The 27,866-nt window shown below is 40.8% G+C and overlaps 2 protein-coding genes across 6 annotated transcripts; one reads left to right on the forward strand and one right to left on the reverse strand.

Moving 5' to 3' along the window:
• Positions 1 to 491: 491 nt before the first annotated feature.
• Positions 492 to 6,217, reverse strand: LOC310658745 (pinopsin-like). 3 transcript variants are annotated; one of them, XM_083401078.1, is made up of 5 exons: positions 4,993 to 5,708; positions 3,928 to 4,256; positions 2,787 to 3,032; positions 1,591 to 1,696; positions 492 to 850 (listed from the first exon to the last, which is right to left on the reverse strand). In XM_083401078.1, the coding sequence occupies exons 1-5, from the start codon at positions 5,312 to 5,314 to the stop codon at positions 834 to 836; spliced, it is 1,020 nt and encodes a 339-aa protein (XP_083257204.1). In that variant the 5' UTR covers positions 5,315 to 5,708; the 3' UTR covers positions 492 to 833. The 3 variants fall into 3 exon arrangements, with proteins under 3 accessions (XP_083257204.1, XP_083257205.1, XP_083257203.1); XM_083401079.1 differs by lacking the exon at positions 492 to 850 and adding an exon at positions 6,035 to 6,217 and having other exon boundaries at positions 904 to 1,696; positions 4,993 to 5,106; XM_083401077.1 differs by lacking the exon at positions 492 to 850 and having other exon boundaries at positions 904 to 1,696.
• A 241-nt stretch (positions 6,218 to 6,458) lies between these two features.
• PLEKHG7 (pleckstrin homology and RhoGEF domain containing G7) lies at positions 6,459 to 27,485 on the forward strand. Of its 3 annotated transcripts, XM_083401047.1 has the most exons (20): positions 6,459 to 6,616; positions 6,806 to 7,054; positions 7,507 to 7,660; positions 8,551 to 8,614; positions 9,201 to 9,895; positions 12,097 to 12,122; positions 14,491 to 14,627; positions 14,759 to 14,799; positions 16,079 to 16,180; positions 17,075 to 17,224; positions 18,699 to 18,794; positions 19,195 to 19,290; positions 20,655 to 20,768; positions 21,652 to 21,823; positions 22,497 to 22,612; positions 23,336 to 23,429; positions 24,767 to 24,846; positions 25,581 to 25,740; positions 26,717 to 26,814; positions 27,073 to 27,485. In XM_083401047.1, exons 5-20 carry the CDS (start codon positions 9,233 to 9,235, stop codon positions 27,178 to 27,180), a joined length of 2,253 nt encoding a protein of 750 aa, XP_083257173.1. In that variant the 5' UTR covers positions 6,459 to 6,616; positions 6,806 to 7,054; positions 7,507 to 7,660; positions 8,551 to 8,614; positions 9,201 to 9,232; the 3' UTR covers positions 27,181 to 27,485. The 3 variants fall into 3 exon arrangements, with proteins under 3 accessions (XP_083257173.1, XP_083257172.1, XP_083257174.1); XM_083401046.1 differs by having other exon boundaries at positions 6,459 to 7,054; positions 7,507 to 7,620; XM_083401048.1 differs by lacking the exons at positions 6,459 to 6,616; positions 6,806 to 7,054; positions 7,507 to 7,660 and having other exon boundaries at positions 7,831 to 8,614; positions 26,749 to 26,814.
• The last annotated feature ends 381 nt before the right edge of the window (positions 27,486 to 27,866 follow it).

A 27,866-nucleotide genomic window follows, 5' to 3' on the forward strand; every position in this document is an offset into this window, starting at 1 on the left:
CCTATCGAGTATCCCCTGTGGACAGATACAAAATAATGTGAAAGCAACAGATTAGAGATATTGGGAACACTCTCTAAATTTAAGCTCTTTCCCCGGATATATCTTTATGCCAGATCAGCCCAGTTCAATTTACCTTTCAGTGTCCTGTTCCAAGTTGCAGAAATCGCAGAAGAGTAAAGAACGTCAGTATATTTTTTATAAAATGTAAATGTAGAAAAGGAAGCTCTGGTTACAGCTTTTAATAGCATACAGTCATTCACCTCTTCTGCTCCAAAGAAAGACTGATACAGATAGTATGCGCAAGGGGTTGCTTTTTCTGAAAGCTGACCAAACCTTTCAAGTTGCTCTGACTTTCGGGCCAGGAATCAGACCCGAATATTAAATTGCCAGATGGAAGCTCTTGATTTAACTACACATCCATGCATGGTTTAAAGAGGGTTGCAGAAGCATCAAAACTTCCTTTGGGGGGGGGCAGGAATCCTTAATGGGAGCGAAGCAAAACAATTGCCCAGGGGTTGGTCTTGGCATGCTCAGTTGCTCTGGAGTGCTAACCAACTGCTTGGGGGGCAGGAACAGGAAACTGGAGGGGGGGGAGTTTCATGAAGTGGGTAGAATTCTGAGCAGGACACACCATGCTGCAACATTTTGTTGTAGGTGCCATTTGGTGCCAAATATTGCATGATTCATAGCTGATGGTTTCATAATTTAGTAATAATGTGTATCAAGACCAACCTTCCGGTATCAAACATGGCACAAGGCTAGTCTGCATGAGATAATGCCGTGAAGACCATCACTTTTATAGGTTTGACTCTCCTCCCATCTGTTGCTTTCCTTCAAACATCATGGAATACTACAGAAAAAAACATGACCATATTTTTTAAAAGTAGCACAAAGGGGCAATGACAGAAAGCAAACCACAATCACTGGGGCATTTATTCAGGTTTCCTTTCTCCAGTTGTCTACAATATGCCTGCCACAAGTGCACAAGATGAATGGGACATTTGCTCCAGTTGCCAGCTCACTTAGGAGTTGTCAGCTGTTGGATTCCAGCTGCCTTCTGGGTCCTAGACAATAGCGGTTGGTTGCCCTGTATACCTTCGCATTGCCTAGCTACTATAACATGCTTTCTGCTTCCTGAACCTGACAGTAAAGGTGGCTGGATAGAGGGGGAGAGGGCACTTGGAACAGGAGAACAAAACTGAGAGGCAGAAAACTTCGGATGAAAGGTTTGTAGGCAAGGATAGTTCCTTTGCCTAATCATTTAATCAACAATGGAGGAAAAGTTCATTGTTCACAATTTAGATACCCAGTCCTTTTCTCGTGTGTATCAAGCAAACTCATTGTTGCTCTATACATATTCAGAGAATATTTGGTGTAAGCAAGACTTTTCTGACAATAGCAAGTGAAAACTGTGTGAAGCCATTCATCATAAGCAGCCCTATGGACATTTATTATCTTCTGGCATGGATCATTTACTAACAAGACACTGAAGAGGAGCTTCATTATGTTTCCTGGAGAAAAAGTGAACAAAATGTTGTAAAATGCAGCCAATAGAACTACATCAGACTGGAGTCACTTGGTTGATCTTACAAGGAGTTTTGGATTCAGCTGGAGCTGCGGATGTCGAAATCTCTTCATCTGGTTTTGCCAGAACAACTTGGCCACAGGTTATAAATTCAACCGCGCACTCACGAAACTGCAAAACGAAAACAAAGGAAAATCAATACGCTTGTGCTTTTGTGCTGTCACAGTGAGATAGCATTCCTTTCGGGTATAACCCTAAATTAGATTATATTCCGCTAACTGGGAACAGTATACATGTCATCCTGTGGTCTTTCAACAAGGTCTTCCTATCCATTTTTTGTTCACCAGAGTACAATGCATATGAGCTTCTTTCAGAATTATTGCAAGGCCCTTTCTATTTGGGCTGACCAGGGTTAATTGTTTGACTCTGGGTGGGGTTCAAACAACTTCCCCTCATGCAATGGAACTTCTCTTTCTGCTCAACTCGTGTACCCCCTATAACCTTCCCAAATCTACCTTGGGGGTTCCCCCACCCCAGAGCAGGGAATGCAGGAGGGAGGAGAAGGAGAAGTTCTATTGCGTGAGCGGAAGTCACTCTGCTCATGCAGTGACTTCACTGGACTCATTCCAGAGTCAACCCAGCAGTGGCAATGCCAACCACCTGGGAAAATGGTCTAGTAGCGGGGGAAACAACACAAACACAAGAGCCAGTGTGGTGTAGTGGTTAAGAGTGGTAGTCTCGTAATCTGGGGAACCGGGTTCGCGTCTCCGCTCCTCCACATGCAGCTGCTGGGTGACCTTGGGCTAGTCACACTTCTTTGAGGTCTCTCAGCCCCACTCACCTCACAGAGTGTTTGTTGTGGGGGAGGAAGGGAAAGGAGAATGTTAGCCGCTTTGAAACTCCTTAAAGGGAGTGAAAGGCAGGATATCAAATCCAAACTCTTCTTCTTCCTGCTACTGGATCCAGAAATCCTGATGCATGAGCAGACCCAAAAGAAGATTCTGCATGTGAAAGTGTACAAATTGCCTTTGCCCAGTCAGTATGCTTGTGTAAATGTATATAAGGTCTCGCCTAGATAAATAATTTCAAAAATCCTGTTGAGGGACAGGTAGGGGAGAATAGGGTTGCCCAAACAAAGGTTATACAGCAACTAGTAGATTTGAAGTTGGAAGCCTGCAATTGAATCTACAAAATGAAATTCACTATAAAAGTATAAATTCACTATAAAAGCCCACAAAATATACAAAAGACAGTGCAATACCTGTTTGTTCAAGAAAATGTAGATGATTGGGTTGTAAACTGGGCTTGTTTTGGAGAGATATGTTGGGATGGTTGCAGCCAGAGGGGAAATATTCAGGGCTGGGTCAATAACAACAGTAAGAGCAAAGACTGTGTACGGCAGCCAGCAGATCAAAAAAGCCACCACCATCACAAGCACCATAATTACGGCTCGAAACTCTTCTTCCGGATTCCCTTTTCCTCCCATTTCTTCAACTTTCTTATTTAGCTGTTAAATCAAATAAACAGCATCAGCCATTCAATAGAGGCATTTATCCAGCTATGTTTGGACTCATGCAAATCCTATGTCTACATTAAAGTCCTCATGTTGTACATTTACAAGGTGCATGAATGAAAGCTAATATCTTCCAAATCACCATTGCTCTTATTGCAGTCTGGGCATCTCTTCTGTTAACCTACATGTATGTCCTTGAATTTTTTGTGTTTTGTTCTTATTATGATTTCATCATTGAGCTTTTAAATGCTGCTGTTATTTTGATTCCGTGCTGTAAATTACTTGGAGGAACTTTAGAAAGCAGAAAAGTTTGAAATAAACACCAGCAGCACATACTAAGCTACTAGGCTTTAGAATTGGCTTTAGCATAAAGGGACGTGATCTTCACATCATTTAACACTTGCTTTGAGTGACAGTTTCTAGACGGGGCACCATTTTGCAGCCCTAGACTTGTGTATCTTTTTTTAAAAGAGTTATGCTCTTGAGTTGTATATGTGCATGCACATGATTTTGATTTTTAACATCAAATGCAAAGATAATGTGGCCATAATTGTCTAAACTGCTTTGGTCAAGTCACTCTATAGCGCCTTCAGATGGGAACTCAAACATAAAAGGAATTTTCTGGTATTTAAAAAATCTGGCCGTTGCTTATATAGCTGTATGCAAGTTTTTTTAAAGTCTGCACTGTTTTACATGATGAAACTGACATTGACCAGATACAAATATGAAAAGAGCAAGAAATCCTATGGGCTTTCATTTAGGCTGCAAACTTGTGCATGCATTAACACCAAGAACAAATTGGCTCGATGACAGAAAAGTATGGAGGTGGCATTGGTCAGCAAACGGGGACAGAGGAGGAATGGGGTGGAGGAAACAGTTGACTACTTACCCCACGCAGTGACCTAATGACATTGCCATATGAAAACCCAATGATCAAGACAGGGATAAAGAAGCAGGACAAGAAGTATACAATCAGAAAGCTATAGTTGTTCCAAGATCTGTCTTCCCAGCCAATGGAGCATGATGTCTGGACTCCTTCGGGTCCATAAGAACTCCAGCCAAAGAGTGGGACCACAGCCCAAAAGAGACAGAAAACCCAGATGAAACCAAGGAGCTGGTAACCTCTCTTCTTACTCATCTGGAGAGTTCCCAGAGGCTGGCAGACCACATTGTATCTTTCGTAAGCTAAAATGGTCAGGGACCAAAGAGAAACAATTCCTGGAAGATAATAAGAAAGGCAAAAAAAAATGCTAGGAATCATCAAACCACAATATTCCACATTTCAATACTGTTGATCATATTTCATACGAAATTCCAAAAAAACATCGAAATAAATGGGATGTACTTTTGCAAGCCTATGCACACATATCTGGAAGTAAATCCCACGGGAGTCAATGAGACATAATTCCGAGTAGAAAAGTATAGGATAGCACAATAAATGAGCTTAAAATTTCGGCTGTGCTATCCAATCCTATCTATGTTTACTCAAATGTCTGTCATACTTATTTCAGTGGGACTTACTCTGAAAATGGTCTGTGTGCTTATATACACTTTGAGCAGTGGTTTAGAAACAACAACAAAATTAGTCATTTGAATTCCAAGGTAGGATTGGGCCAGGATGTTCCAGAATTTTTTTAAAAACTTACCTTTATTCTTTTTTTTTTTAAGTACAAAGCACCTTCATGACCTTCTTTCATTTAGCATAATAAAACCCAAAGATCTCACATCAGTTGTCATTCAAGAGGGAACTAAATGTTTGGCTGTTTATTCTGGTTTTGTAGTTTTGATATTGTTGCCAACTTGTCTGTTTAAAGGTATTTTAACTGTAAATTGTATTGTTATTTATCTTTAGTTATTGTTATTTATCTTTGCAAACCCCCTTAAGAGAGTTGTAAATGTATTTTAATTATTATAGCAATAAGCAGCAGCAGCAATATCTAGCTATTTTGCTTACCGAAATAATTGACAGCAAATCCTTGGAAAGTGCAGAACCTCTTTCCCAGGAAGAAATATCCACGGTAGTTTGTAGCTATAACAATGGTGGTGCCACAGAGGGACATCATAAGATCTGAAAAGGATACATTGAGAATGAATATGTTGATGGGGTTACGGAGCTGAGGATTCTTCAGCGTTACAGCAATAACCAAAAAATTATTAAATATTGAAAATAAAGCATTAATAAACATCAAGAAAGCCAAGACTCCATATCCAGCTCTTGGGAAAATGGTAGGATGCACGGTAATCTCCACAGCTGCAAAAGAACTATCATTCCCCATGGTGGTTAGACACACAGAGAACTACATGTTTTATTATAACACCTAATGCAAACTATGACTCATTTCCTAAATGGATTGGGAATCCTCTAATCGCAGAAATACATGCAATTTGTTTTTTAAAAAACATTTGATGAAGTTAAATCCTAGGATGAAAGCAACAGCTGTCTTTTTTCTTTCTACCACCGTGAAAGAGTGGTGAAGAGTAACAAAGAAGAGTAACAAACAATTAAGTATCGTAATAAGATTATGCACAGAACAATAGCCGTCTCCAGTTGACAAAATACACCACAGATTAGTTTAGAGGCAACCTTCCTTACACTAATTTTCAAAATGCAATAGAGTATTACTAACAGAGGAAGTGTGGGCAGAGACATCTTCACTGGTGGCTTGTGACCCCTGGGTATGGGATGGGGGGCAGCAAAGGGGATCACCAGAGACAAGACCAATTTGTTCTGGTTTTCTCCCCCCCCCCCCCCCGCCTTCCAAAGATACTGTGGAATTTTAAACAATGCTGTGGTACAGTTACTTAGCATCTAACTGAGCTCAACCCTGTGGAATACGTCGGGCTAGAAGACTGTGTTTTGACAATCCACCAGCTTTTTAATGTTATGCTTGGCAGCAGAAAACAGATAACACCGTTTCTCAACATGTTGTTGTTGTTGTTGCAGGGAAGAGCTGAATTACCGGTCACATTATAAAGAAAAATAGCTTCCTGCCAACCTCCACAAGTGTAAAATGTATGTATTTTAAGATGGTAAAGAATAAATCCTGTATTCGGGGCGTAGCTGCTACACTAGCTTCCCAGCAGGTGGGTCAGTGTTGCTTGCTCTGAAAGACAGGGGTGAGGTGGGAGGGTGGTTGGTGCAGTGCAAGTGTACCAGCAGGGCAGGGCCAACAGGCCCATGAGGCAGTGTGAGCAAGCTGCCTCAGGTGGCAGAAGCCCAAGAGACAGCGGTCCTGTGGGTGCCCCACCCTGCCGCCACCAGAGAAGCAGTACCAGCATCAGCACCAGCTTCTAGCAAGGTCTTGTGAGATCTCACTAAAATCTCACAAGCTCTCGCCAAGATCTCACAGAGCACACAAGATCTCATGGGATTTCAGCAAGATCTCGCCGGAACCCACCATAGCCACTGCTTTGCCGACACTGCCATGCAACCCACGTAAAGGAGGGTTTCAGTGGTGGGGCAGTGTGGTGGCAGAATGGCAAGTTCCTGTTCGCCTCAGGGGGTGAAACAGGATGTTGTGCGCCCGTGACAGGGGCACCAGATCCGTTCCTTCACAAGTTCACTGAGTTCACTGAGAGTTAGTAATTTGTATATATTTTATTTCTATATTTTATATTCTGATACAGAATTATATACAATTCATTTTAGTAAAAGTTCAGAGGGACTCCAACATCTGTTATTAATATATATATATATTTAAAACCCCACAATTTATACTTGGTGTTTTACTGGAAATGTCAACAACAATCAAACCTTTCTGCTCCAGGTACCTGCCAAGGATGTTTTAAAGCTCAGGGCCAGTCCAGACACATCTGAAGTAGGTATAACATTTATACAGTATTTATAGAAGCCAGTCACTAAGCAAACAAGCCAGGTGGTTCTGCAGTGGGCAGGCCGCCTTCATAAATTTAACTAGGCTGAGGAGTTACACCATGTACCATACTACACCCAAGTCAAATTCCTGATTTCAAGTGGCTGCGTCTTAAGAGTAGAGGTAGAAGGTCCAGAATTACATGTATGTATCCTATTTTCACAATACCATTAATATATAGGGACTGTCATTTTTAAATATTTACATTTTCATTTGACAAGTTGTTAGTTGGTTTGTGAATGGTTTTTCCTGTCATGATTTTGACATGTTGTTCATGAAAAGTTTTTTCTATATAATATTCAGTTTGCTAACTATAAATATTTTTATTAATTGAAGATTTCGCTAACGAAGGACCAGAGTAGTTGGAAATGCATTGGACAAAAGAAAACCCTGTTCTGTTTTTCCTACCCTGTGCTTTTTGCTCCTTGTTGCAGTTGTTTAGAGCTTCCCCCTTTTTTGTTGGCATAAGGAGTTGTAGCATACAGACCATTTTATTGGGGACAATCCCCATTTTTTTATACCTATCGCTGGTAAATCACCAGCCCTATTTTGTCCATATTTTGTTTGGTGCTGTTTTGCCACGTTACATTTTGCAGTTGTTCAAGTTTCACTGGGCCACATAAATCGAAGCTGAGGTGAGATTTGAAAACACAGGGATGTCCCGGCTCCCTGGTAATCCTCATTGCCACCACAGAATTGGTCTTCAACTGGTGAGTCAGGAACGTCTATGGGCTCATGAACTGATCTCTGGTAGGTCACAGCAGCAGCACTACCACCATACAAGTATATGCTAGAAAGAGGGAGAGATTGGGATGGGGAGACCCCCAAAAGCATTTGTGGGTGAAAGGTTGAAAAACTAAAGACTATTTTGCTACACTATGCCGTATCTAGTAGTGTATATATAACAGCTACCATAATGGCCTAGGTGATCTAGCTTAAAAATATAGTATTATCACAACCACCAAACATTCTACCAGTATTATGTCAACATGAGTCATCTAGGCTATTATCAGCAGGGGTGGGAATATTTTGTGCATTCACATGATATTGAAGGGAGATTTTGATAAGAAGTTTAAGGGGGGATTTTTAAAAGGGCTTCATTATTAAGGGCACAGGACGGTTCTTTGTGTGAAGGGACAGCAAAGGGAACATCACAAAGGAAAGGTCGAGCTGTTCTAATTGTACGCTTATTCACAAAGGACAGGCACAGTGGCTGACAAATCTCCCCTGTTGACATGTTTCTTGATCCTCTTTCATCCATTGTTCTCCCCTGAGTGAAGCGAATGTGTCAAAATGTTGAACTCAGAAGCTTGGGGGGGGGGGCGGAATTAAGAATTGGGAAGAAAAGGAGAATTCAACAAACATGCCCAAAGAGCAAAGAAAATCAGTTATGCGTTGCGGCAGATCATGTTACCTTCTGTAAACTCGCTTGCTACCACTTCCCTTTGCACTGTTGAGATAAAGAAATCCCTTGGAAACATACAAAGAGGAAAAACAAGTTCCCTATTCCTGCATTCAGAAAGGAGGCTGGGAAAGCGAAAAGAGGAATTTCCACCCTTCAGTCTAAAAGGGCAGAACAACTACCCGTGGCTTTAGCCATTGTGTTAAACAACTTCCCTGTTACACATTTTCTCGTGCAGGATCATGTTTACCCCCAAGGAAGCTGGCTGCATCAGTGATCCCTGCGCACCTGCTGTTGAAACAGTAAGTACTGAGATAGAGCGTTATCAGATTCATGTGTTATGGTATCATGCTTCTGTTTATAGAATACTGCTAATTAACTCCCCTTGGGTGCTTTTCAGTTTTGTGTTATAACCATTCAAAATCCTGCGAAATCAAGCTACTTTAAAATGATGGGCAGCACAACTTTAGCCTGATTTGCTCTTGTAAATAAGCCCCATGCTGTCCAGTGGTGCATCTGATTGCCCCTAACATTTCACCAACATGAACAGGTCTGTGCTGATTAAGCATCAAAGTCAGGGATTGGCCAGTATAAATTTATAACTGAATCCATGGCCACAGAACAAAGTGCCTTGGTTGATTTCTGCTTCTTCGTGGAAAGCTTTTAGAGCCTCTCCTTCTGACAGCAGAACCCATTCCACTCTCTTATGCTGCCCCCTAAAACCTGGCATCAAAAACGCCCGCCCTCCAGTGAATCACAATCGGAAAGGGTGTTGGTATGCAAGTCTTTCATTGTCAAAGGGGATTCCTTGGATTGTAGCAGCACAAGGGTGTTTTTAAATATAAAATGTTGGCTTTGAGAATGAAATCCTTCCTTTCATCTCTGTAGATCTTTCTGCTGTGATTGAAGGATTCATAAAAATGGAGTGCAAATCTTTTGAAGTGGATGAAGCAGTCTACTTGGAGGATCAATGTCATGTTCTTGAGGTGACTGAACCACAAGAAGACAATTTGGATTTGGCAGGGAAGAGTGACTTGGGAAATATTGTCTTTTCATCCTGCGAAATCCCAGCCCCATCCAGCCCTGAGATCAAATTGTACCCTAATAATATCGCCAAGAGGAGGGCCTTTAGTGACAGCCCAAATCTGCTCCAAGTTCCACCTGTGGAGGATGGCGATGGTGACTTCACACCTTACCAATTTAACAGGCATGCTCCAGGAAGGATTTCTACGTCTCCAACTCTTAGGAGGCTACGAAACAGTACCTCATCCCTCTCTCAGGTCTTCTCACTACAAAACAGCACTGAGAATGCAAGGGGGCACAACCAGATGCCACAAACAGAATCAACTCTTCTTGCTTCTCAGAGGTGCACTCTGCATTCTCAGCATTGCTCTTTGACCTCCAACTCTGGCATGCACACCGATTCACTGGCACTGAAAGAAAACTCCACATTGGCTGACACACTATCAGTTCCACCACATCCTAAAGATGATTTTGTTGATGATAACATATCGCAGAACACGAGGGAGATCAGCCCTTCTTCCCTAACTAAAGGGAAACTGAATTCTCAGGAATGTGTTCAGGTAAGTAACGCATTTCCTCGTTCCTTGGTTTGGTATGTTTTGCTGATTGCTCAGATGGAACTAAAGTCTGGTACTATAAATCAAGCCATTGCCGCTCTTAGGGTTGTAATCAACTAACTTTTGCTCAGAGCAGGCCCATAGAAATTTCATATCCATGACTAAATTAGGTCCATTAATTCCAATGCGCCGACCTTGAGTAAAACTTGGTTGACTACAGCCATTAGATTTAAGGAGAATGTGACAGTCTAATCAATATTTAGCTAGGCCAGATTACATGTGATGCCTCTCTTTGAGAGCAGGATTAAACATGCACGTAATAGCTAAACATCTGCACATTAGGGGGCTATAAAGTGAGGCATATTTTGTTTGCTTTTACAGTGGTACCTCGGGTTACATACTGTCAGGGGTTCAGGAGCAGAGTCACAGGAGAGGGAAGAAACGGAGAGCGAGGGGGAGGAGTCGGAAGGAAATGTCAGCGGCGACAGTAGTCCGAGGTCTCTGAGTCTCTCCAGTGACTCGGAGGATTCACAGAAAGGGGCCCCCATGGTCAGGGCAAGGGGGACACCTCGGGAAGAAGGGGCCAGAGGGGACTCAGAGAGTAACAGCTGGAAATCCGGACCAGCTTCCCCCCCAGAGTGCAGTAGGGGGGAGGAGTCCAAGGCATCGGGATCAGGGAGCGCGCAGGCAGAGGGAGAGCGTGAAGCAGGAGTGGCCACACCCTCGTCAGGGAGCGAGGAAACGGTCATCAGGAAAGTTAAACGCGCGCGCGCGCCAAGTTCAAATGTACAGGAGGGCGGCAAGGTGGGCAGCCCGGGTAGGGAGCCAGGTCCTAAAGCACGCCGAAGAGAGGGGGAGGAGTCAGAGGGGTCCAGCTCTGCGTCAGAAGAGTCCAGGAGGGAAGAGACCCCGGGGGGTAGTAAGACCCAGAGGAAGAGAGAGAGAAGGAGGAGGTGGAGTAAGATTAGAGTTTTAAGCTGGTGCACAGGGGGCGGAGATCCAGATAGAGCTTCGCCGGTCTAAAGCTCAGACGTAGAGCTGGGACGCTGAGATTTGTAAATGGAGACTATTCTTCAATAAAGACTTTGATACTGTACTACCGGCTAGCGTGGGTCCTTGGTGAGCTGGGACCCGGAGCCAGCTCTGACACATACGCTTCAGGTTACAGACTCCGCTAACCCAGAAATAGTACCTCGGGTTAAGAACGTTGCTTCAGGATGAGAACAGAAATCGTGCTCCGGCGGCGTGGCAGCAGCAGGAGGCCCCATTAGCTGAAGTGGTGCTTCAGGTTAAGAACAGCTTCAGGTTAAGAACGGACCTCCAGAACAAATTAAGTACTTAACCCGAGGTACCACTGTACTTTTTAAACTAAACTCAGTAGGGGGTATGGTAATGAAACCTGTCCCCTGCCCTATCTCCTTTCTTCTCTGCTTTCCATTGAAGCCTTTTCTCCCCAGACTGCCTCCAATACCTGAAGTTAGCAGGGGAATTATTCCAAAAAGCAGACTGTGTGCAAGTAAGGAGGTGGAGCGGGGAGGTGATGCCCGTGTCAGAGGTGGTTTTAGGGTAGCGTGACCGGTTGGCTGCATCGGGTGACGGCACCACAGGGAGTGCTGCAGCAATGATGTGGAAAGGAGAGTGAGAAGTGGGTTGTGTGTGCCAAATTTTAGCATCACACAGGGCACCACTGAAATTTGAGAGCCCAAAATCTACCAATGCCCATGCCTGACTCACCGCCATATTCTGTCTGGCCTGAAAACAAAGCTCCCCCCTCCTCGCTTTATAGCCAAACCAGCACACATCTAGTTGCCCATTCCTTATTTGTATCACTGAATATTTTTTCAGAAATGCAGTAGCAGCCGCAATGAGAGCTTCCCTTCAAAAATAAATAGGAGCTTAAGGAGGAGGGAAAGGGGGAAACTTTCTTTGGGATCAAAGGGGAAGGGTTAAACTCGCCTTCTCCAAAGTTCCAATCCTAACTAAAATGAGATGCACTTATCACCACTGTTATGCAGGTTCAGTTTTTGCTCAGGGGTTGGGAACAGGTGAGTTTTGATTCTGTTCTGAAACAATTGTTTCACTAAAATGATTAAGAATTAAATTTCACTTTGAAATTCCTTTCTTCAGCAAGAACATGTAAGGTTAAAAGTGCCATTCTTGTGCCTTTTATAAAGACTAACATGGAATGCTTTATTCTTTTTCAGGAATTACATTTGCATAAACCTAGCAGGTACGTATTTCTTTTAAAAGAAAATGGTAAAAAAGAAGCACTCCCTCGTTCGTTTTTATACTGTTGTTGACTCTTAATGAGCCATTAAGAGACAAGAGTGACATATTTACTGTAGCTAGCAAGATCTATATAAATTTAGGGGGCTAGCACTGTAACATTCTGCCACTTTCACACCTTAATGAGAGTTGCTTTATAGGCTAAAAATTGGCCCTCAGGCATGCCCCAGCTATTGTTTATTGAGAAGTCTGATAAGCATCTCTTTTATTGCTGTGTTATTTGTTATTAATTTTTGTAGCTTTTCTAAATACATAAAGGTCACAGCCCAGAACACTGAAATCAATGGGTATGAGGCATGTGCCTGGTTGACATCAAGACCACATTAATACTACTTGTGGGCCACAAATCAAATCTGATCCATCCAGCAATCAACAGAATGCATTGTTTCTAGCAAATCTTGGAGGGGATAGCTCAGTTGGTTTGAGTGTGGTGCTGATAATGCCAAGGTTCTGGGTTTGATCCCTGCATGGGACAGCTTCATGTTCTTGCATTGCAGGGGGTTGGACTAGATGATCCTCAGGATCCTTTCTATGATTCTCTGTCACTTAGGTTCCACAGTTTTAGAATTTATGATAATCTCTATGTGACCTGAACACACCATAGAGCAGAGGGTGTGAGATTTCACTTTGCTGTTAAGGTTGACTGACCACAGCACATATTTGCTTTTTCCAGACCTGAAACATTATTGACCGTTCACAAATCTACAATGCTAATACACCCTTGCAACAAAAATAATTCAGAAAAATCAGATCTGTTTCATGGAAAATCAACCAAACAGCATCTTCTCGTTCAATATTATTTTTGCGGTCTTACGCTTATTTCAGTTTCATTACAAATTTTTGAACATTCATCCGTCTGTAAATCTAAGGTACACAACTCGCAAGAAAAGTCAGCAGAATAATCTTGTCATATTAGATTTTGGGGACGACTTAGTTTGCAAAACTGGCAGCAGGACTAGCAAGGCCACTACCCTATAGCCCCACTGTGGCCTGACACGGTTCAGGTCAATTCTGGACCTGACTTGACTTGCTTTGCTTAGCAAAGCCAAATCACAAAATCCACTGACAATTGCACAAACACAAACAGAATGTGTTTAGGTCACAAATGTCATTTAAAATTGGCCTTCAGCTGTGATATGTGCAATATCTCTTGCTAGCTACCTGCCATGCCAACACTACAAAGCTATCTTAGGGAGGGACAGCAGGTTCACTTGTATAAATGAGAATTTATTTAAGACTACCTTATGTGAATGTCTTTATCTTTTTTAAAAAATCTATACGAAAATTAATATTTAGATATTACTTAAATCTTAAACATTTTTGTAGTAAGCAGTAAGTCAATGTAATAAATAAATGTGCTTATGGGTACATTTTTAAGCTGTATCATAAAATTTGTAGAATTGTAAAATCTGAAGGATAATTGTGTTCTGATGTGCAACTTTGGTTGCTACTTAAAAATGTGAACCAAACAAAATCCTCTCCCTTCCCTACCTAATGGTCATGTATTTGAATGTCATTTCTATTAAAAGGGTATAATGAATCTTCATTCCGTCATCTCACAGCTCTTTGGGATGGTGCACATGAAATGGCTGCTGTGTGGAAACCATTCTTAAATTAGCACTACAGCATCCATTGCCTTACCATGCCAATCAGGCTGTTCTCTTCATGCCATTGTATTTTACTTTTTAAGTCTGTGATGGTAAAGCAACTGCCAAAGCCACTTCTTGGAGATTGTAACATTAAAGATCATGCACTATTTTCGCATGGAGACATTTTCAATCAACCAGCTTCTTCACACACACACACAAGTTGAGATGGCACACCCAGGCGACACAATTCTCCACTTTGCTTCAGCAGCTCCACTGAGTTTAATTCTCTATAATATAAATTGGTGGTTTTAATATTCAGTTGTTTATCAATACTGGGGGTCTTTAAATGGAAGATAAAGTAAAGCTTCGTGAGTTTCAGGGTTTTTTGACCATGACTGACTCTCCTCAAACCTGAGTATCATTTCTTAGGAGGACCAAAGGTGTACGTAAGGGTTGGCGAAACCAGCAGAGGTGCAGGCCCAGGGGGAGCGCAAAAAACAACTATCAGACTATGGGACGTATGACGTATGTGTGAGGGGTGGCATGACACCACTGCTGCGGTGAGATGAAGCACGGGAGAAGCTTCCTGTCCTTCTTGCACCACAAATAAAGTGGGTTTTTTGGGGGGGAGCATTGATACAGGTCCTTGCCAAGAGCACAAGGAACCCTAGGTATGCCTCTGAGCAGCAGTAGCAGCACACAATGTTTATGTTTGCCTTGCAGTCTACACAACACAGCTGAACGGAGGCACAGCTCGGTGGTGGTGAGCTTGCCTGGATTCGAGATGTTCCCAGGAGACCTGCTGATATCAGACAGTGCAGCAGAATTCCTTTACCATTCAGCATCTCTGCACAGCTCAGGTGAATACAGATGCCATTGGAAGAGATGGCCCTGTTTTTTATTCCCACCCCCCTCTCCCCATGAAGTCAAATTTACCATGAAATACTTTATCGTTTCTATAGCTAACAATGTCCTTGTTTCTCTTCATTAGAATCCAAAAAGCCCTGGTGGCCATTTGCTAAAAAAGGAACTGTGAGTATTTTGCAAAACCCTCTTTCTCTCCATGCCCCAGTATTTCTATATATATATATGGGTTTGTCTCCCCCAGAGCACATCTTTATTGCAGGACAGGTTTTGGAATGTTGCTTTGAATAAAATGTAAAGAGAGCAGATTTTTAAAAGTTGCAGACATGCACCCAAACACACTTCAGGTGTTGCTTGGACATGCAGATATTTATAAAAAAAGAAATGGGGAAACATCTCTAAGTGACTGTGAAAGAGAGTGAGAGACAAAGGCAACTGCTTACCTTTGGGAATGCAGCAGCTCCTGGAATCAGATGCACAGGCCTTGAGTTCTGTGAAACATTACAGCTGAGCCAGCACCTCAGCAGCCACCTGTTTTTCAGCAAATTTAGGCTATATGGCTATATGGACACAGAATCCTTGCTTCTAACTTTTCCACTTTGGCACTTTTAATAGAAAGAGATTGGTTCACCACTATGTTTATGGAGGATGGATGCCCAGTGTAATTAAGGTTCCAGTTCTGTAATTCTGCTGAATACAAGAAATTAAGGAAATATATCTACCTAACAATGAGGGACGCAGGTGGCGCTGTGGTCTGAACCACAGAGCCTAGGACTTGCCGATCAGAAGGTCGGCAGTTCGAATCCCTGCAAAGGGGTGAGCTCCCGTTGTTCAGTCCCAGCTCCTGCCAACCTAGCAGTTCAAAAGCATGTCAAAGTGCAAGTAGATAAATAGGTACTGTTCCAGTGGGAAGGTAAATGCCGTTTCCGTGCGCTGCTCTGGTTCGCCAGAAGCAGCTTAGTCATGCTGGCCTCATGACCCAGAAGCTGTCTGTGGACAAATGCCAGCTCCCTTGGTCTATAGAGTGAGATGAGCACGCAACCCCAGAGTTGTCTGCAACTCTGGGTACATTTACCTTTACCTTTACCTTTTATTTACCTAATATATCTAGATATATTAGGGGAATATATCTACCTAATGAATATTGGTATGACCATCTTTCACTACAGTGGCATGCATATACTTTGTGTCAATACTGACTAATCCATTATTTTAAAATAGACTAATCATTTATGGATCTATATTCTGTAGTAGTTAGTAATCACGTTACAATAAATTCAAAATTTGGTGCATTTTCAAAATTCAGTTTGGGGAAAGCTGTCTGCTTGCACAAATCACAATTTGAGGAAGAATCTGCAACATCCTCTATCTGCAACATCTTCCCCATGGCTATGGATTTCACAGATTTACTGCTGCGTTTTTGTTTTGTTTTTTTGTCTTTGAACAGAGTAAAGACAAACACAAACAAATATCAGATCTGGAAAACTGTCTGTCCACAGTAACCCTCAACATACCAGATTGTAGTGATTATGAATTTCAAAGTGTTAAGGTACGAAAATGCTTCATATACTATAATGATACAATTTGTGTGTTGGTCCTCATTTTTATTCTTCTGTTCTTCTGTTTGGTTTTCCTTAACTCTGCAATCCTATACCCACTTATTTATATATGAGCATAGACAGATGCACACACACACACACACACACACACACAGTGCTTCCAGACTGTCACTATTTTGAAGGAGGGTTTCAAGTGCATACCAAAACTTTAGGTTTGTGCGACTGAAGTAGATAAAGGCACTCTGGGTTCATTCACACTTCCAAATGTGCTGTGCCTAGAAAGCACAGGTCTGAGCAGTTTTACACTTGACCCGCTCCTTTCCGAGGGAAAACCCACTCTTTAGTGTTCAATTGGAACAAACGGCAATCCGGGGAAAACCCAACTTGACATTTGCTCTGACTTGGCACTAAAGAACTGTTTTCCCCAAGGGAAAGCAGCAGGAGAAACGGAAACACAGATAAGCCCTCTGTCACCTTTGTGACAGCACCACAAATCCACTTTAATAAAAACTCTTCCTTCTTACAGTTAGGAAAGAGACATACTGAAAAATGTGGGGTGGATGAATGGGAACATGTATAAACACTCCATAAACAAATTGGGATAAATGCTCAGTAAACTGGTCATCTGGAAGAAAATATACACGTATACATGAATATATGAACTTCTCAGTAGACATGGATTATACTTCTTTTCGGTGTAAATTGTTGAGTACTTCTAAGTATACTTTAAGAGTCTTTTACAATGTAACACTGAAGCAGAAGAAGAAACCAATGGCAACCCAAACAAGGGTATTTAGCACTAACAACAGCTTCAGTGATTGAACGGAAGAGCTGTTTGTGTGGAAATGTGCATAAATATTTGTGTTTGTGCTCTCAACTGATAGGGTAAAACTTGGCAGGAAATCATGAATATGCATCAGCTTGAGCCAAAAGCCAGTGGTGATCACTTAGATACTAAGAAGGAAGAAGCCTTGTGGGAGCTTTTCACAACTGAATGCACCTACCTTCTTGATCATCTCCAGGTTCTCAAAATGGTAGGTTTGGATTTTGCAACCGTTTCCTTCCCATTGTGGGGTGTTTGCTATGTCACTAGCTACCAATCTAAATGGGAAGTACCTTCGCACAACCGTTTGTTCCTGCAGGAGGCAGCCATTTGCAATTAGCTCATAGCAGTACTTAAACACGGATCTCTGTCTTGCAGCTCACTGGAGCATATTCTGACAAGCATTAAAAACAGGCTACAGATTAGAAAGTGCATTGAGCCGTTCAGCTACAGAGCCATCACTTGTTAGAAAATTGGGTCACAGACTTGGAAGGGCATCTAACCTCCAACTGATGCAGGAAATTCACTGCTCCAACTTTCTCAATAGGTGACCATCCAACTTCTGCTATTAAAAAAATCTAACGAAAGAGAGCCCACTATTTTCTGAGGCTGCCTGTTCTACTGCTGAATATCTGATGCCTTCAGGAAGTTCTTTCTAATGATTAGTTAAAATCCCTTTTTCTTGTAAATTGAACCCCATTAATTTGGCTTCTAGCCTTTGGATCCCAGCAGAAATCCAAGCATGGCTCTGTTTTTCTGCAGCTTCTCACTTTTGGCTTGCACACACAACTCTGGAATTTGTCCTTCTAACTACCAATATGTTGAGGGAGGGGGCCCTACCCATTTTCTGTCTGGCACAGAGCCACTTCCTTTCTTACCTTAATGGCCCATAATCAGAAGGTCATCACCTCACCAGGGAGCTAACCTGGCTATTCCAGGAACTGAATCTGTGCTGGACCCAGGAATTAGAAGGGGACTCAGGCATACAACCTCTGACCCATCTACCCCAAAATTCATAACAGCATTTAAATTCCTGAGCTATGTATCATCACTTGTTTTGAATGATAATTAGGACAAGGTTATTTTCACCATATCAGCAGGTGGGTCTTTCAAAGAGAATGTTTTCAGAGACCAGCAAAGTATTCCATGGAAAGTCCTGTTATGATGAAGATGCCTCATCCTCAATAATATTATATGTCACATGAATAGCTTGGCTATACCTGTTTATTAGATGTAAGGCTCACTTAGTTCAGTGATACCGTACTTACTCCTTGGTTAATGTATAAGGATTGCAGCCTAAATGCTTTAGAATCTAAGCCATCAGGATAGCTTGATTCAAATTAATTGAGTGGCCATTTTACTGAGACAAGGAAATTGCTCTTTTCAGCTTGTCAGCAGAATTTCCAATGTTTCCTAGAATGTGACTGCTTGTGTGTTTAGCGCATGCATAGAGGGTCTGTGGGGAAAGATTTCAAGTTTCAGGGCAAGGAGGAAGGAATGTTTGTTAAGTGCTAGAGGCAGCTGTATAGCAGCAAGACGACAAATGAAGCCCATTTGTTATGTTTACTAGAGCTATAATGAACTTGGGTAAGGAATGTTTTTCGGAAAAGGAAATCTGTAGCAACCCTGGGGTTCAGGGATTTGGAGAAGAAATAACTAACTAGGCATTGATGTGTTTTCTGAAGATATTTATGGATACATTAAGGTACCTGCAATGCAAGGAGTTTCTCTCGGATGTGGACTCTGGGCTACTGTTTGCCAACCTAGAGGAGTTAAATCAGGTGAGAAAACACTTTAATTTGTAGATTGACCATGAACATGTATCAGCACTGTGGCTTTTCATTCTACAGCTTCAATACAATAGTTAAATCAAAACTATATTAACAACTCAAAGCAGTGTGGGTCCTACTATTTAAATACTCCCTTTGGGGAAATTAGACATATAAGACCTGTGGAATTACATCTTCTAGTGCATTTGTCTTAAAGCAACAATGGCTCAAATGTTGCATTCAAATACACAACAAGTCATCCCTGGGTATTTGTTTGGAGTAGTGAAGCTGAATATGATCACTATGCCTTACATTTTTCTTCCATTGAATTATAAAAGCAGAGAGCTCATTTAGTGCCTTGCAGTCGAATCTTTCATACAAAGGACATCTTAAATAAGATTCTCTTACTTAGGTGAGCCTCAGTTTTGTGACCAGTTTCTTCAGTGCTATAAAGGATCACCTTGTTCAGCCTATGCCTTCCATAGATTTCATCCCTGTGCTCACAAAGGTAAGAGTGACAATGTGTTAAGCTTAGCTGATGCATCAGTAAATGGTTAAAGAGCAGAAAGCAGAGTCTAGGTGTAAATGGACAGTTCTCACTGTCAAGAAATGAAACGGGGATCTGCATCAGAACTGCTGCTTTTTAACTTGTTCAGAAATGACCTAGAGTTTACACCCTGACCATGGCATGATCCATCCACAGTTAAGTTGTTTGTGTGTGTGTGTACACATGCTTAAGGTTGTAGCCCCCAGGAAACTACAATTCCAACTGCAATTGAGTTTGACTGACAGAGGGAAACAAGGGGAAGGGGGAAGGGAACCATTATTTCTTGACCAGACTTTGTTTTTAAAGTATTTTCCTCTTCTCTCTGTACCTAGGGAATATAAACACTCACTTAGATAACTACTTCATACCGCCAATGAAGTAGGCTCTGGCCCATGAGAGCATAAATCACAGTACATTTCTTACAGTGCGGCCCTATGCAAGTTTAGTTGTGCTCATGGTGCAATTTTGCTCGTGTCTACTCAAAGTAAGTCCCATTGACTTCAGTGAGGCTTATTCTCAGGTAAGTGAGCACAGGAGTGCAGCTTTACAGCCAGGTAAATGGGTATAACGTTACAGCTTTAACATTTAAGATGCCAGCATGAATTTGTTGGCTGCATGACTACCCCTCTGGAATTCATCTTATTCTTGATTATGTGGAGGGGTTGATGAGTTTTAAGATTCAGCACCACTAAGCAAAGACCCGAGAATGACCTGAAGCAGCCAGCAAGAATGTGGAGTTGAAATTCTCCAAAAGTCCATGTCTTTTTGTAAACAAAAAATATAGTCCAGCAAAAGGTATTTTAAAATTCATTTATTTCAGTGGGGATTTTCTGTAGCAAAGTGCTATGTATATTTAGGCAAAAGTGAATCCCAATGACGTCAGTGGAACTTACTATGAAGGTAAGTGTGGGTTGGGCTACTATCTTAAGCACACACAGGAAAAAAAGCTTAACTGTGGATGGATCGTGCACTGGGCGTGATGATCCATCCTTACTATGAAGTAACAAGGAATTATCTGCCATCTCAGATATCTCTGATCACAGAGGGTTGTGGAAAAGTACAAAAAAAATATTATGTGCAATAAATGTATGGACTCCTTCAGGAGGAAAGGCACGGTATAAATCTAATAAATGAATATTTGGTTCTCACAATGCCAAGAGGAATATGCAACATTAGTCTTACTGCAAGTGGACTCATTAAAATCATAGAAGCATAGAACTGTAGAGTTGTAAGGGATCCCAAGGGCTTGCAATGGGCTTGAGTCTATTCTGAGTATAACTTAGTTTTTCATATTGCCCTCAATGACTTACATTTTTGTCTTGCAGTATTTCCAAGGGAAACTGTGTCAGAGTCACCAGATGTACTGCCTGAATTATACCTCTGCTATCTTTTACTTGGAAAAACTGAAGAAAAGAGAAGATTTTGGGATCTATTTGAAAGTAAAGCAATTGTTTTGCTGTTATCCTTGTTTAACATTTACAGTTGTGATATTACAGCGGCAGTTTTTTCAAAGTCAATTGCTATCATAGTTCACCGATACGATTAAGGGTGAACTAAAGTATACATATAAAGTATACTAAAGTATACAGAAGTGCCTGGCGTGCTCTGGTCCATGGGGTCACGAAGAGTCGGACACGACTGAACGACTAAACAACAACAACAAAGTATACATTTAATGAACTAATAACATCAATACCCATCCTTGTTCATCAGAAATCACTATCTCTACTATCATCCCCCTCCACTTCATGTGGCTTATACATCAAGAAACGTGTCATTTTAAAGTAAAATATGCTATTGGGGGGAATTATTGGGGATGATTTTCTTATGTTGGCCTGAACTGACGACACCTGAGAGTGTCTGTAGGGAAGGAATGAATTTTTATGGTATTTGGAGCCTATGTTGTTTAGGGTTTTAAGCACTAGTGCAAGCACTTTGAATTGGGCCTAGAAATATGTGGAAATCTAGTTCCTGTGGTAAAGTGGGTGTGCTCTGCAAACCTTTCCACCACCACCTTGAGGCCTGTACACACAAAAGACTTATCTGCATGATATTTCCCTTCCTTTTTTTTATTTAGGTGGATGATTCATCCCAATTATTACCACATTAAGTGTGAGGTATGAGAGAAGGGGGTGCATTTATTCCTCTGCTATGGGAACTGGGTTGCCATTCTGAAAGCAATGACAATGCAGGGTTCTCATGAAATTTATTTTACTTAAGAAATGTGTATCACACTGCTGGTTGGCGGTATGAAGCATTATTCTGCTTACTGTCAAGAGTACACTTGTTAATCCTAATACAAAATTTATCTGTATTCGATAGTGGTGTGAACAGAATGAGCGCTGCAAGCGTCTCCATCTCGCAGAACTGCTGGTTGCCCCTTTGCACAAACTGACCCGCTACCCCCTTCTCCTGAAGAACATATGGAAAAATACAGAGGCAGCCGAGAAATCTGTCATTGGTACAATTAAAGAAAAGGTGGAAAAATCTATAAGTGAGTTGGAGAAGGTCTGAAACTGCATTCTTGGTTCAGAAGTTGTTCCGAGTTGTTTTCACAGAGCCAGTCCTACCAATAGGCAGAGTGGTATGGCTGCCTCAGGCAGCAGGTTTTATGTGGCATGAAAAGGCAGCTAGTTCTTTAATTTGTTGTGCTTGTATTTTTATACCAGGGAGGGGGAGAATTGCTTGTGGGATTTCATGCCTCAGGTGCCAAAACACCTTGGCTGATGTTGTGTGCTTTGCACTTGACTTGGGTTTGGGTGGGGAGGGCCTGAATACCATTTGCTCCTCAGCCTCATCCAACAAAAATACCTTGGGCCAACCTTTCTTGCTCAGCATTTAGGCATGCATGAAGACTGTATGGCAAAAACTATTCCCCTAGGAACTGAAACATGAAAATACATTCACTAGCTACAAACAAAAGTAATATTATGTAAACCAGCACATTCCAAAAAACACTATAAGCTTGATAACTCATATTTGGTATGAAACATGAACATTGATGCTCATACTCTTAACATCCACAGGGATGACAACATTGACTAGAATATATCAATACAGAAGGCACTCAGCTCTCCATATAGAGAATGCTAAGGCCCATATTAATGAAGGACAGAGATTTCATTTTCATTAAGCCAACCTTGCTGCTCCATGGTGTATCTTTTCAGGAGATTTGGAAGGGAAAGTGAAATGGCTGGATAACTTCCAGAAATTTAAACAGCTACAGGAAATTATAGTTTGGCCTTCACTTTGGGATCAAGAAAAAAGATTTTTTGTTCCTGAGGTAAGAAATTTTTATTCATCCATCTTAAAAATATGTCCTTAGCAGGGTCTTCTTAAATCTGCATAAAACTGTTAAAATAACATGGACAAATATTCATGGCTTAACTTCAGAATATGTAACTAGCTCTAGAATGTTCTATATACGCTCTGGAGAGGTGCCTGCACACAGACTACGCAGATCTTAGACCAGCTCCCATACAAGTGAGCACTGAAAAAGGAATAAGCAAATATGGAGGGAGGGAGAAGAGGAAGAGCTCTTCATGATGAGAAAATGGAGTGAGTAATTTGGAGGACAATAAAATAATATGGGGGCTGAAGGTGGGAATGTAAATAGATTTATTTGGTAATGATTCCTGAGGAAATCAATGGGGAGGAAGCAAAAATGGAAGCGGAAAAGAAAAGAGGTAGTTCTTTGTAATGACACAGCATTTATAAATGGATTCAGACAGAAGGCAAGGAATTACCGGTAATGTGACATTGGCCATGCCCATTTTGACATGCAGCCCTCTAAGGGTTGGGCATGAGTCAAGGTGCACCAGACTGAGAAAGGTTAGTCACTGCTGCTGTATAGGATTGGCTGTCAAGGTGGTATTTGTCTAACACATGTAGCCAGTCATCCAATTAAATAGTCCATTGTATTATTTCTGTTACTCAGGATTTTAATTGCACTGTTACCACTTTTTATTCAAAAGTTCCATGATTATCTCTCTTTCTGCATCACCAGTGTCTCAAGAACTTATTAAGAGAAAACCCAAATGAAAACATCTTGTCACCAACAAAGAGATTTCTTGTTCATGAGGGGAGATTAACCCTAGCAGGTAAAGAGTGCTTTCTGTATCATAGTTACGTAACAGAAATGTACACCTAACTCAAACTAATCTGCAAACCTAAAGAGAGGATATGAATAAAAGTTGGACAAGTGCTGTATAAAGATGTTATGAATCTCCATGTTCATCATGGGAGCATAGAGTGGGGTGCATCACCTAACCCTCCCCTGGGGTCATGTCTACACCTGACATTTGCTCATACAACATGGACATCTGTAGAGAGGGCTTTCCTGCATAGAGCTATACATGCAAAGGCATGCCCAGAATATGGAACCTCAATCATTCAGTGTTCCAGATTCTAATGAAGGCTTTGCCTATACAACTATATGAGCAAAGGCCCCTTGCTACAGAGGTTTGTGCTCTATGTACAGACATCACAGAAGGGGTGTGTGCTGTTAGTGGGGTTACTCAGTTCAACACCACTCCTTGCTTCCATGTTATTGAACGTGAGTGCTCATGGCACTAAAATAAGACTGCAGTCCAACAAGGTCAAAGAATAAAAATATATTCAGAAAGAATAAAATCAGTGTGAATGATGTCTCAATACCACTCTTCTAGAGGGGGAAAAACAAGATGTGTAAAAGTAGGTCTTTTAAATAAATATGCTTTTCCAAAAGAGAAATATGTTAAACTTCAGTGTTTTCTGTTCATAATTAGCAGTCAAATTTGTACTAGATTGCTGATGGTGAAGCATACAACAGATTATTTTTTTAATCTGCTGTCTGCTTTTGAAATGAACTGGCAGGCGGTGATATACTTAAGACTGATGAAAATGTAACAGCTGATAGGCTATGGAAAGTTACAAATAATTTGACAATATATATCCCTGGTTATTTTTGCTCTATAATCTGTTTGATAATCTTTTACTCGTGGGAGATTCAGTCATTTCCCTAGCTCTGCTAAAAACTATTAAAATATTATGTGAGTTATGCAAGCAAGTGATCCACCATTCTTCCAGACTACTTTGGCTGCCAATGTATTGCAAATGTTAGACAACCCAAACTACAAAGCTGAATATTTGTCACATCCAGAGTTTTTAATATTAAGGAACAGGTGATATGGGACAGCTGTTGGCTTCCTATTTCCTTTAAAATTAATCTCTGGAGCTTGAGCCATAAAACTTGAAAGTTCAGTTCTATTCATTAAAACAAACTTCCTAGAATTGTGGAACTAGAAAAACTATGCTTGAATCTCTTAGCAAGTAATTTTCCAAATTCTTTCAGTCAAGATAAATCCAAAAGCAAAATGTCGTGATGAATTTAAGGCATAAAATGTGAAGTTTTGTTACAAAATAAAAAACAGTGTTTACTTTCGCATTTATTCCTTAGAACATATGAGACTTGTTGATGTCTACCTCTTTCTGTTTGATGATTTGCTGTTGATTACAAAGCCTAACCGGCAGAAAAAGGTAAGAAGGAAAAGAAAGATCAGCTACGGCTGTTGCGCTCATGCACATTTTGATCTGTAGGTGCAGTAAACATTTACGTAATATTTTAAAATCATTAAAGTAAAAATGTTGAGGAAAGAGTTGTGAATTGCTGACGTATCAAAGAAATGAAGAACAGACCCCGGCAATTATATGATACTTAGGGGCAGTGCCTCACAGTGGGCACATTTTGGTAACCCCTTAGGAGTACAGGTCCGTATTTTGATTTCATGCAAGTAGTCACTTTGCAATATGCACTTATTTTTTAAAGAAGCTGCAGTCACTGGTGGCCCAAGCCTGGTTCCTTTTAACCCAACACCTCCTATTACCTTGTTGACTTAGATGTAAAAAGCAGACATCTGAAAGTAGACATGCTTTAAATGTACAGTGTTGATGTAACTAAGGTTTCATGTGCTTTCAGATACATTGATGCACCATAGTTTATTTGTATTTTAAAGAACTGCAGCATAGCAGTCCAACTGAATGCCAAGTTGTTACAATTAACAAAAATTATTAGAGCTTGAAATGTGTTTATGATACAAAGCTAGCACCATGGAACAGAAAAATAAGCATTTTAATCTTGTGACAATTTTGACTTAAGTTCCAAGAGCTGCCATTCACAAATTTAAGTCAAGTACTACATGTCAGAAATGCCACAACTACAATCTGGAATATAGAATGCTTAGGTAACGTATTGGTTTTCCTTTCTGTTTCAGAAATCTGTAGTTTCTGACCCGAGTTTAACACCTGTTGGCCCCTTTTTCACTCCCGAATTGCAATCTTTGCTTGAAGGTGGTGGCTATTGCACTGTGCTTGACCAGCCTATCCCATTAGACAGAATGGTAGTAAGAAATATTGAGTCCTTCCACATAACAGGTATGTTAAATACGTTTTACATATGGCTTGGTTACATTCTTCAAATATTGAGTAGATGCATGGCATATATGCAGGGACAGCTATTTTCTGTGCCCATCTTAAATAGCTCTCTCTTAAAATATTTGGAACACAATACAAATAAGCCAGTTGCTACCCCTCAAGCAAAATATATTCATTTCAGTCATCCCACCACAATTTTTCTACAGTCTCTGGGATGTATATAGGTCCAACAGCTTACAATGGTAGTGAAGAGAATTTACATGGTTAATCAGAGAAAGCGTGCTGAAGGAAATCAGTTTTGATCAGACAGACCTGCCTCACTTCAGGATTAAAGATGTAACACCACTGTCTGTGCTAAACCAACCAATGTTCAAAAGAAATTAATTTTTTTGGGAACACTTCTCATTTTGCCCACTATTCTAAATTGATCAGCTGAACTATCTTCACTCCTTTTCCTCTCCATGGATTCAGACTTGCTCCTGTTTTTGTATAAAATTAGAATCCAAGTGAAGACCTAGCTTTTGCATTTCCCATCAATGTGATTTTATGAGACCCCTTGTGATCACTGGCTTAATATCCATCTAAATCATGTCCTCACTTCTGAGTCTTTAGGATATGCAACTATGTCAAATTGTCAAAAAAAGGACAAAGTGCCAGCTTTGCAGGTGGCAGCTCATTACGTAATAATTGTTGTTTAGAAAATAGTTACACCACATAACATGTAGTTTTATTTTCCCTAAAGCCAGAAGATTGCAGCTCACTCCCAATCCCTTATCCCTGGTTACTCGTATATCCAAAACCAAGCTTAAGTATTGTTGATATTTCATGCAGTCTAAAAGTCAATTAATGGATGTATACAAGTTCCACTGAAGTAGTTCATATGGCCTGTTTCAAAGGTAACAGATATTTGCTCCTTATAGAGGTCTGGAGTAAAAGCTGTGGAAGATGTCTTACCATGTGTCAATTGTTTTCTTAGTTTTCGGACTACGAAATGCTTTTCTAATACAGCACAGAAATCGGTTTCAGCAGTGCATAGCAGCCTTTTTACTACAAGCACAGACTGAGTCTCTCAAAGTAAGTATTTTATTTTACGAACATTAAAAAAAATAAACACAAGCAATTCACCTAAGATAATGCTAACACCTTTCCCCAAATGATTTGAGCTAGTTTATTTGTCCGTCTTGGGTACTGTGCTTGCCCCACTAGAGTGAGATACCCCTTTCAAAAATATGAATAGATGCTATTGCCTAATTAGCTATATGGACTATATGGAAAGTATGTATCCCTAAGTTACTTTTGTTATTAAATTAAAACTTCTTTTTCACCTTACAGAAAACATGGATGTCACAGATGGAAACAGCAATATCAAATTGCACAAAGAGAGAAAATAAACCCAAAACTTCATTTTTTAGTTTACCTGCTGAATCATCTGAAATTTAGTTGTGGTTCATTGGGAACCCCTAGACAATGTAACAGATTTCCTTTTTTAAAAAAAACAAGGCAACATTTTTTGGAGCCTGGAAAGGTGAAACTCTGGAAACAATCTTGCTAGAACAGAATTCAGAGAAGGAAAAGAGCAGCTTGGATGGTCATTATTCAAACTGTAGTGCTATGCTTATGGCCTTTGGTTCCTCACAGGATGGCTTGTTTTGGTTTAGCATTCCATGATAAAAACTAGAAAATATATGCGATATGATATGGGGAAGAGAAAGGAAACTAGTGCCATTAAACCAACATCTTTAAAACTGCCTTTACAAGTTCTTCTGCAGTCAAACTGGGGTACCAGTAATCATGAGACCCGCTTAAATCAGAGTATTCTGTTTTTTGATCAAATACTACCTGGTTATGAAAGAAAGAAAAAATCTGCACAATTTTTTCCTACCTCAGAAACCATTTATCCAACCACCAAAATGTCAAACAAAGTAACAGTCGAACACTGATCTTCACAAAAACACCTCTCACATTAGATTATAGAATCACACAACCCATTTTTAAGCAGTGTGGTCACCTTGAGATTACCTTCCTCACCTCATCAGCGCTTTGAAGAAATTTCATCAACATTATGCTACAAAGAGAGATACCTGCACAACTTGGAATGGGGTTAAACTAAGAACTGAGAAATTGTA

This window comes from Podarcis tiliguerta, assembly GCF_965153285.1.
Source record: "Podarcis tiliguerta genome assembly, chromosome: 10".
Taxonomy (NCBI): domain Eukaryota; kingdom Metazoa; phylum Chordata; class Lepidosauria; order Squamata; family Lacertidae; genus Podarcis; species Podarcis tiliguerta.